We start from the raw sequence: 8,770 nt of genomic DNA on the forward strand, positions 1-8,770 counted from the left end.
GCGAGGGGTATGACTACGTTCAATTGCGCACACCGAAATTTGAATTTTTATATGATCATTTTACACGGAAAAAACTAATATTGAAACAAAATTCCAAGCGATTGACCATTCTTCATTCTTACCTTGCCGAACGGGCCTACAATCTTGAGGAAAATCTTGAGTATTGTGTTTCTGCTGCATCACTCAGTATGATTCGATCCATTTGAGTCACGGAAAAACTTCAACGTACAGTGAAATACATTTCTTTACGTTCCTAAGCAAATGCACGGAAAGTTCATCAAATAATACAATTTTTCGAATGAAATATTCAACATTATCCAGCGAAAGTGGCTTGAATTGAATGTGGTAGCCGAAACTTTCTTTAAAAAGGGCAAACCGTTCACTTCCGACCGAGTGTCAGTTTTGGGTCGCCGTGCAGAGCGTCCTGGGAGCTGGTCTGTCAAACGGTCTTTTCTATCTTGTCGGCCTTTGCAAGAGGTGAGTTGTTCGTTGCTGCTTGCGCTGAAAACGTGTAAAATGCTGGAAAAAGTTGATCATTTCTCACTGCTAAGGTTGTTAATTGAAACCGGAGTTCAATTGGCACCGTTGGGTTTACGGTTCGCAGGCTGATAATCGCCAATTGTAAGCAAATGATCAGTTTTCGCGAGTGTTGTGCGTTACACGTGGGAATCAGGGTATCGCCATCTTTGCTATCGGCGAAATGGGGAAGCCAACTCGATTGGTCGTCATGGAGCACTGGAAGGAGATTGATTTCGTCTATTTTCTTTGCAGAAGCTAGAATCATGGTCTCGTCGCATCTATCCTGGTTGATCATCCGCGATCACAACGCGTTTCTGCTGAAGCAGAAAAACATCCGGAAGCCGTTCAGCACGGTAAGTTGATGTTGGTTCGGTTGTAGATTTCGAGCGGAAACATGCCGTCCCGTCCCATCTCTTCGAATGATGACCCTTTTGATCACCAAGATCTCTGAACACTCATCAGCTTGAGGATGTGTTGTCTCATTTGCTACTACTGATTCTTCGAAGGCCATCGGGGGAAAACCTCGTGTGGCGGGCGACCTGTTTCGGCTCAGAACATCATACACACGGCGTTGATAAGATGTTAATATAAATTCTCACTCTCACCAGAACCCAAACTTCTTTGTAGGAGCCGAACAACCTGACTAATCTGAGCTCATTCCGCTACAGTGGTTTGGTGCACAAGAAGACGATCAGCATTACCCCAGCGGAGAAGAAGGGCGTAAACTTCACCTACAAGCGTATCCGTAGCCACGTAAGTGCCACCATTACTATAAAGAAGAATCTATCCGTTTCGCATTTTACGTGAGGAAAAAAATTATCGTGAATCCGTGACCGACTACGTCCATTACCCAAAGCTGATAAAATGCTCTCAACAGCTGTATTGCGAATCACGATGAAGAGTACGATTATTTAAAGGAGCTGTTCTTCTATTGCAGTTCAAACCAGCCAAGTCCCAGGTTAAGGTGACGCTGAAGGATGGATCGCGACGCACGCTGAAGAAGATCAAGAACATCATTAAGAACAGCCGGTACCGTCGGGATCTGCAGCAGGCGGCCCTTCGTCGGACTTGCGCTATTCTTCGCTCCCAGCGGCCAGCCAAGGTTAAGAAGGGCAAGGCTGCCGCCAGTAGCACTACCCCGGCTGCTCCTGCAACCAGTGCTACCACCGCTGCTGCTGCCGCCCCGAAGAAGGCAGAGTAAGCCTTTCGGTGGAACGAGGGTTTACACTCGTGGTTTGCGAAGCGTAGAGGGAAGCGCAAAAATATTCAATAAATCCAACTAAACATAGTAACCTGTGTACTGACCATTATTACCAAAATGATTGAACAGGGCAAGTACTGAAGTCAAGTTGTTGGTATAAAGTTTTATTTTGTGTAAGGTATTTATTCTATTAAAAGCAGTGTGTTCAGCCCTCTATCGTTGACTGGTGTCTCGTGTACGGTAAGGTATGCCGCGATTCTTCATCTCCCTGATGATACCGTTTGGAAGTCTTCCCGATACAGAGATGGCGTACATTCCTTTGGCAAACCGACCTGCAATATTCAATCGCATTTAGTAAGGCATTTGCGGTTTTTATCGCACTGGTCCATTTACTTATTCTTTGCCATTTGCAAACCCAGCTATCGTCCGGACTCATCACGGCTATCATTCTGAAAGTTGAGGAAATATTTCCGCACATACAGCTACGATGATTGCTATCTTCCGGAGCGTTTCACTTACCCATCAAAATTATTGCTCGTACAATCATATACCTGCTCCCGATTGTTCTTCATTCGCAGGAAATCCTCGCAGTTGTCGCATCCATCGTTTTCGAACTGGTCGAAGGACTGAAACCCAAGAGGACATTTGTTTACATCGAATGTACCAACGTCTCGGTCAATTGCGGACACAAACCTTCACCATAGAACACACTAAACACGCTCGCAATGCGCGAAGGTCCTTTGGAATGGAATCGAAAGCCATGTTCGGTTAATTATGTGCTAGCTAGGCGACAAATTTCCTACAGATCGTGTGTTATGTTTTCAGCCACAAAGCGTTGGCCGATGCCACACTTTGACGTTTCCTTGACGCTACCGAAACTGCCACAGTTGATCGACTAGCGTTCCGACTCAAACGTCACTAGCCAAGCGGCACGTTAGTCAATAATAAACAAGCGACAGAAAATGATTGATATCAAACGCTGCTATTATACCACGATTCTTTCGCAGACCATTTCCACCGATGGCCGTTTTCTGTTCTGCGGCAGTAATTTTGGAGAAATATTCGTGTACAGGTAACGGTGTGAATTTATCAACTGCCCAGGCAACCCGTAAACGGAACGTACCATTTCAGCATCGAACGAATCGTAACGAGCAACGAGAATGGAACAACGGAGCTGGACAAATTGCCTACGACGCCGGTACAGGTTTTTTCGGTGTCGGACCGATGCTCCATCAATAGTTTGTCGTTTCACAAGGACTTCCTCATCGTCGGGCTGAATGGAGAAATCTGGGGCTACCAGTGGTCCAGCAAATCCGCTTCCATTGGCAAGAAAGTATGGGTCGTGAAACTGCCGGCACCTCCCGAAAGCGCCGACATGAGCGAAGTGAACTACCTGTGGCTGAACCAAGCGGAAGAAATACTTTACGCCGGCTGTGGCGACAATATCATGTATGGAATATCGCTGGAGGACGGCAAGGTTTGTCGAGATTTTCGCGGCCATAAGGACTACATTCACTGTGTAACGGGTTGGTGAGTAAACTGACTTTAGGAACACTGCAACCACATGAATTTTACACGAATTCTTTCTCGCCCTCAGTGGCTCTAAACTAGCGACTGCATCGGAGGACGGCTCGGTGATGCTATGGGACTGTCGGCAAAAGAAACACACGGCTAAGCTTGAACCACACACAAAGCCTCTGCTGCAGCGCCCCGAATTCGGTCGCTGGCAGGGCACGGTGTCCCTGACGGACGATTGGTTTGTATGCGGTGGAGGTCCACGGTTTTCGCTTTGGCACCTGCGTTCTCTCGAATGTACGGCCGATTTTGATTTTCCCGAACGTGTTCACGTGTCCGGCTTCATTGACGATCTGATCTACGCGGGCGGTGACGGGTCCAAGTTTTATCAGTACAATTTCAACGGCGACGTTACTGCGGAAGTACCGGTGTCCGGTCCCTCGGCGTACAGTGTGGCACTGCAAACGGAACCGTACAAGTTCCTAGCGATCGCCGGTTCGTCTGCACAGATCGACGTGTGCACCAACTTTACCTATCGAGACATCATACTGAATACGTACAAAAAGTGAACCATAAACAGACGCATGAATAGCTCAAGAGCATTTATTACAATCGCTTGATGTCACAACACAAGACAAAATAAAAAAATCGCAACAAATGCAGCGGGAACCGACAACATAATAAAATGTTTGGTTAAATACATGGTGGCTCACGGAAGTTGGAAAATTAGTACACTTTAGTATTATTTACAATTTACGAAAAGACGGCAAGCTGCGTGATGGACCGGTTGGCTTAGCTCAAGTCCATGTAGCGTGAGTTATTCGTCGGACGGGGACGCACTATCAGCTTTCCCGTTTCATCACAGGACATATTGAACTCGGCCAGCACGTTCCGTGTTCGCAAGGTGATGATCTGCGGAGCAATGACCAGTTTGTGAATACCAAACACAAACAGGAGCACTGGAAGCAAACGGTTGAAAGATTAGTGGTGTGTCCTCGGAGGTGCTCTTGTTAGTAGCGCTCTTACAAAGGATGACGGTGGAGATGGTAAAGACCGAATGGTTCAGAAGCGATTCTATTAGCGGCACGATTGAAGTACGCGGATCGGTCAACCAGTAAAACGCTCCCACGAAGGTCACTAGCGATGTTACGCCTAAAAGTACTGCAATGAAAGGGTTAGTAAAACCACGGTGAGGGCTCGGCGCCCAAAGGTAAGCATTACTTACACCTCCACCGAAGCGTCGGGGGCTGAAGGCAGGCGATCACTTCCGTCAGTCTCCTCTCGAAGGCTTTCAAATCTGCCACGAATCGAAGGGAACGGGAAAATTTATAAAGAAGTGCCCAGAGATGCGCTGCACAAACCTGCAAACTCACCCTCACACGCCGAGGTTTCCGAGGGAGACATTTTAACTCTTTTGCGGCGAGCAATTGTATCTGCACTCGAATGGTCCCGGTCCGCGGCCGCGTAGTCTTAATCGGGCTGAAGTTTGCACACCTTTTCCACCACTACACAACACTCGCCGCGCCGCAATTGAGCTAGATTAGCATACTCGAAGCAATAAATTTTCAGATTTTTAGGAAATTGTTCGCGTTTGTAGCGAACGAGGAGAAGAAAACAAACTGTAGCAACAACCAGTCTGACAGTTCGCTGGAATTGCCCCTCTGTCAAACGCATTATCCATGAACACAAAAATTGCAGAAAAATGTTAAATTAAACCCACTTTAATTTGTTATTCATCCAAAGCTTTGGTCTTAGTTGTGGTAAAAAAAGTGCCAAATTTATGGAAAAACCTGTTTTCATACTTCATTTTACTGTCGTCCATTGTGAAAAAGAAGGTGTTTCCTTTTTTGTTCTGAAAACATCATTCTGCTGTCAGAAGGGTGGAAATCGAAACGGCAATTGATTGCTTTGATTTCTCGTTCCACTAATTTGTAACGTTTTCGTGCCCGTGTTTCGCTTGGTGCGATATGGTTTGGTGTTGAGACAGCAATTAAAGAAGTGCTGACTCCGGCGAGTGGTCATCTGTTGAATCGTAGCACTATGTTGGCCGTGGGGAAGTTGTTTATTTTACTGTGCTGTAAGTCGGACCCATTGTTATGTTTAATTAAATTAAGCCTCACGTTGGTTGCCTTTTTCATTAGTATCCCTCAGCCTGGTATCCGGATCCCGGGTGCTGGAACTGAGTGATCGGTTTCTGGATGTCCGGAGTGAAGGCCAGTGGTTCGTGATGTTTTATGCTCCGTGGTGTGGCCACTGCAAAAAGCTCGAACCGCTGTGGGCCCTGGTGGCGCAGGCCCTTTACAACACAAACATTCGCGTTGGACGCGTGGATTGCACCCGGTTTACGGCTGTGGCGCAGGAGTTCAAAGTGAACGCTTACCCCACGATAATTTTGTAAGTTTTGGTGCCACACCCTCTACAGGTTGCATAGTATTAATCGTTTAATCCGTTCCACAGTGTTAAAGGGCCGTACGAATACGTTTACAATGGAGAACGCTCGAAGGAGGAATTGCTTCACTTTGTGAACCGAATGTCGGGCCCACCGGTCCAGCTGGTAACCCGAGCGGACAGCATCGATATACTGAAATCGAACAATCCCATCTTTTTCACCTACGTCGGCAAGCAGTCCGGACTGCTGTGGGATGTGTTCTACGGTGCGGCCGAAGCGTACCAGGCGCACGGCTACTTCTACGCTACATCGGTTGAAATCGCGAAACGCCACTTCGACGTAGACACCGTTCCGGCGGCACTAGTGTACAAAGAGCGCAGCCATTACTATTTTCCGTACTCGGACAACTTTGAGCGCATCGAACCGGCGCACCTGAATGATACCCTGTTCCGGTGGGTGAACGAGGAACGGTTTGCTACCTTTCCGAAGATATCACGCAGCAACATCCATCATCTGGTGCAGACGAAAAAGTACCTCGTGCTGGCGGTGGTCGAGGAAAACAAGCTGAACGAAATTGCGGCCCACGAGCAGGAGTTTCGCGACATGGTGGAAATATTTGTGCACAAGAACAAACACAAATATCACAGCCGGTTTCAGTTCGGTTGGGTCGGCACGCCGGAGCTGGCCCGGTCAATCGCAATGGACAGTTTGCCGACACCGCACCTGATCGTGCTGAATGCCACAACGAACGAACACCACATTCCCGAGGACGACCCACTGCAGCTGACACCGGAGGCCATCGAAATTTTCCTCGACAGCATCCACAACGAAACGGCGCCCACGTTCGGGGGCAATTCGCTTCCGGTGCGCATCTATCGCGCTTGGTTCGAGGCCAAAACGTCACTGTACGAGATGTGGCTCGGCAATCCCGTGCTGACGACGGTGCTGTTTGGTCTTCCGCTCGGTTTCCTGTCCCTCATCATGTACTCGATCTGCTGCGCTGACATTCTGGACGCCGACGAGGACGACGAAGCAGATCCGCGGCACGAGAAAAGGGAGTAAAGTGCCCGCGTGAAGCCCATCGGCACCGACGTAACATTCCGCTAAACGGCAAAGCACGCGGGCGCCGGCACCCGAGTAAAACCCATTTTTCTAGTCAAGCATTTCTCGACCTCGTGGCCGGATCCTTCGCTACGGTTGCGACAGGACTACGGCGACAGCGTCTGAATCACTTAATGGTGTAATAGTGTCGTTTTAGATCAATTTTTAAATTCCAACCCCACGCACCTAGTGTGGGCGCGTTCCTTTACGGTGTTACGTGTATGTGTGTGCGTGTTTGAATGTCTGGTTAGAAGATTCTCTTTTTTAGCAAACGAATGAATCCGAAGAGAAAATCCTAATTTTTATTCAAGTTTCCGTCCCCCGGGCGGGGAGCGTATTGAGTTTATTTGTGACAGCAAGGCAAATGGCATGATGACCGATCCGTTTGAGGCCCATCTATTGAGAGACGTCCGTAGGTAAGTGATACACCGATCGCATTCGTCCGCCTTCCGCTCAAATGCCGTAATCATCGTCATCGTCGGAATCCAGTGCCGCTCTTCGTCGGTCAAACTTCACAGTCGAGTTGCTGCGCGGCATCTGTTGGTTGAGACTCTCCAGCAGCTTCACAAGGTTGGCGTCATCCAACTTTCCCCCAATCTGCCCCATTTGGGCCATCCGAATGATCATGCCTTCGACCATTTGCGCTTTTTCCGGTTTGCTTAGCTTCAGTGTGTTGAGTCGAGCCCGTGCGTCCTGGTCCAGCAACTGTGCCAGCATGGAATTTTTCATCTCTTCCTGCGCCTGCCGCTGCTCCTGTTGTGCTTTTTGTTGTTCCGCGCTGGAGCCCTACCATTCAAAGGGAATCATTAGTTTCATACTATGCCGCTCGAGTCTTGCTATGTTTGCCAATTCAACAGAGAGCAATGGACTAAATATAGACAAAATGCGGCGCAGATTGTGAACCAATTTCGTCCATGTTAGAAGCGGTGCTACGTGAAAGCTGGGTTGATGGTTTTCCATACCTGCATCTGCTGTAGTCGTTGCTGACGAATGGCCTCTAGCTCGGCGTCATCCATTTTAGTGACTTTCTACCGCACTCACGTTCTCGGGACGAAAATAATTATCATTCAATAGCCGATCGGCGCTGGACAATGAGCAATGCTTTCGACCAAAACAAAACTTTTTCTTTCACGGCGCCGGGATTTGGCAGCCGATGTGTCATCCTCAGCCACAGGGTGGGACAATACTCCGTTTCGAATCGGCAAGAAACGCAAGTACTTCTGGGGGTAGAATGCCAATCGAATGGATTTAGGATGCTGTAGGATTGCGTGTATTGCATTCGCTACGAATTGGCACAGTTTTCCAAGCAACCGGCAACGTCCGAGGTGAAATTTGAGAGACGAATGCAGCCCTGCGCTCAAAGTAAATACAACAACAAGTCCGAGTTGAAATTCGACCGCGTTTATAGTACGTTGTTCGCTAGTCCAAGAACAACGGAGCCGAGTTTATCGGGACCGGTTTTTTCGATTCCTCTTCTACACGGCACGACATATTTAGCACCTACATTCTACACTCTACATATTGGGCAAATCCGTACAAAATAACACCCCAAAGTGCATTCTGTTCCTCGAAGTCATCGGTAACTTGATATCATTGCGTCGTTCGAAACCGGATTGAACCGGCGCGCCGAGAGATGCTACTTCGATTGTGTATATACACATTCCTTCGAAGAGCTCAGTTTGGAGCGGTACTCAGCAGACACAACACGATAGCCACGAGCTGTTCAATTGCGATTCGGGGGGGTTTCAATTGCGCTCCGCCGCGCAGTTATTTGTTCCGTCGTTGTGTGTTGTTTACGTCATCATATTGACTGTGATATAGAGTGGAGTGCGTGTTATTAAGTTTTAAAGCGCAGAAAAGAAATCTCAATCCCGACCCACACCTATTTTTCAAAGTTTCGCTGCCGTCCATCTCGCTCGCACACCACACCTGGGAAGGTGTGTAGCGACAACCTGTGCACTGGTGGTGGTGGTTAATACGTATGCAAACCGCGGCTCGCGATCGGCGGACCCCCTTTCGCCGCCGCGGTGGCCGCACGGTGCGTG

At 48.4% G+C, this 8,770-nt stretch overlaps 6 protein-coding genes across 7 annotated transcripts; 3 read left to right on the forward strand and 3 right to left on the reverse strand.

Moving 5' to 3' along the window:
• The first annotated feature begins 432 nt into the window (after positions 1-432).
• On the forward strand, positions 433-1,811 carry LOC131205919 (large ribosomal subunit protein eL28). Its single transcript, XM_058198267.1, has 4 exons — positions 433-477; positions 772-872; positions 1,147-1,272; positions 1,457-1,811. The coding sequence occupies exons 2-4, from the start codon at positions 783-785 to the stop codon at positions 1,718-1,720; spliced, it is 480 nt and encodes a 159-aa protein (XP_058054250.1). The 5' UTR covers positions 433-477; positions 772-782; the 3' UTR covers positions 1,721-1,811.
• A 65-nt stretch (positions 1,812-1,876) lies between these two features.
• LOC131216584 (transcription elongation factor SPT4) lies at positions 1,877-2,558 on the reverse strand. Its single transcript, XM_058211115.1, has 4 exons — positions 2,414-2,558; positions 2,240-2,346; positions 2,114-2,169; positions 1,877-2,052 (listed from the first exon to the last, which is right to left on the reverse strand). Exons 1-4 carry the CDS (start codon positions 2,480-2,482, stop codon positions 1,934-1,936), a joined length of 351 nt encoding a protein of 116 aa, XP_058067098.1. The 5' UTR covers positions 2,483-2,558; the 3' UTR covers positions 1,877-1,933.
• Positions 2,559-2,675: 117 nt separating this feature from the next.
• LOC131212531 (THO complex subunit 6) lies at positions 2,676-3,903 on the forward strand. The gene is made up of 3 exons (XM_058206431.1): positions 2,676-2,792; positions 2,852-3,250; positions 3,318-3,903. The coding sequence occupies exons 1-3, from the start codon at positions 2,683-2,685 to the stop codon at positions 3,802-3,804; spliced, it is 996 nt and encodes a 331-aa protein (XP_058062414.1). The 5' UTR covers positions 2,676-2,682; the 3' UTR covers positions 3,805-3,903.
• Positions 3,842-4,849, reverse strand: LOC131212540 (nuclear envelope phosphatase-regulatory subunit 1 homolog). Of its 2 annotated transcripts, none has more exons than XM_058206452.1 (4): positions 4,597-4,849; positions 4,461-4,532; positions 4,262-4,396; positions 3,842-4,194 (listed from the first exon to the last, which is right to left on the reverse strand). In XM_058206452.1, exons 1-4 carry the CDS (start codon positions 4,637-4,639, stop codon positions 4,028-4,030), a joined length of 417 nt encoding a protein of 138 aa, XP_058062435.1. In that variant the 5' UTR covers positions 4,640-4,849; the 3' UTR covers positions 3,842-4,027. The 2 variants fall into 2 exon arrangements, with proteins under 2 accessions (XP_058062435.1, XP_058062427.1); XM_058206444.1 differs by having other exon boundaries at positions 3,847-4,194; positions 4,609-4,849.
• A 79-nt stretch (positions 4,850-4,928) lies between these two features.
• Positions 4,929-7,030, forward strand: LOC131216514 (protein disulfide-isomerase TMX3). The gene is made up of 3 exons (XM_058211026.1): positions 4,929-5,312; positions 5,377-5,629; positions 5,693-7,030. The coding sequence occupies exons 1-3, from the start codon at positions 5,276-5,278 to the stop codon at positions 6,684-6,686; spliced, it is 1,284 nt and encodes a 427-aa protein (XP_058067009.1). The 5' UTR covers positions 4,929-5,275; the 3' UTR covers positions 6,687-7,030.
• Positions 7,001-7,967, reverse strand: LOC131216525 (programmed cell death protein 5). The gene is made up of 2 exons (XM_058211037.1): positions 7,688-7,967; positions 7,001-7,511 (listed from the first exon to the last, which is right to left on the reverse strand). Exons 1-2 carry the CDS (start codon positions 7,739-7,741, stop codon positions 7,179-7,181), a joined length of 387 nt encoding a protein of 128 aa, XP_058067020.1. The 5' UTR covers positions 7,742-7,967; the 3' UTR covers positions 7,001-7,178.
• Positions 7,968-8,770: the final 803 nt, after the last annotated feature.

Source organism: Anopheles bellator, chromosome 1 (genome assembly GCF_943735745.2).
Source record: "Anopheles bellator chromosome 1, idAnoBellAS_SP24_06.2, whole genome shotgun sequence".
NCBI classification, from domain to species: Eukaryota; Metazoa; Arthropoda; class Insecta; order Diptera; family Culicidae; genus Anopheles; species Anopheles bellator.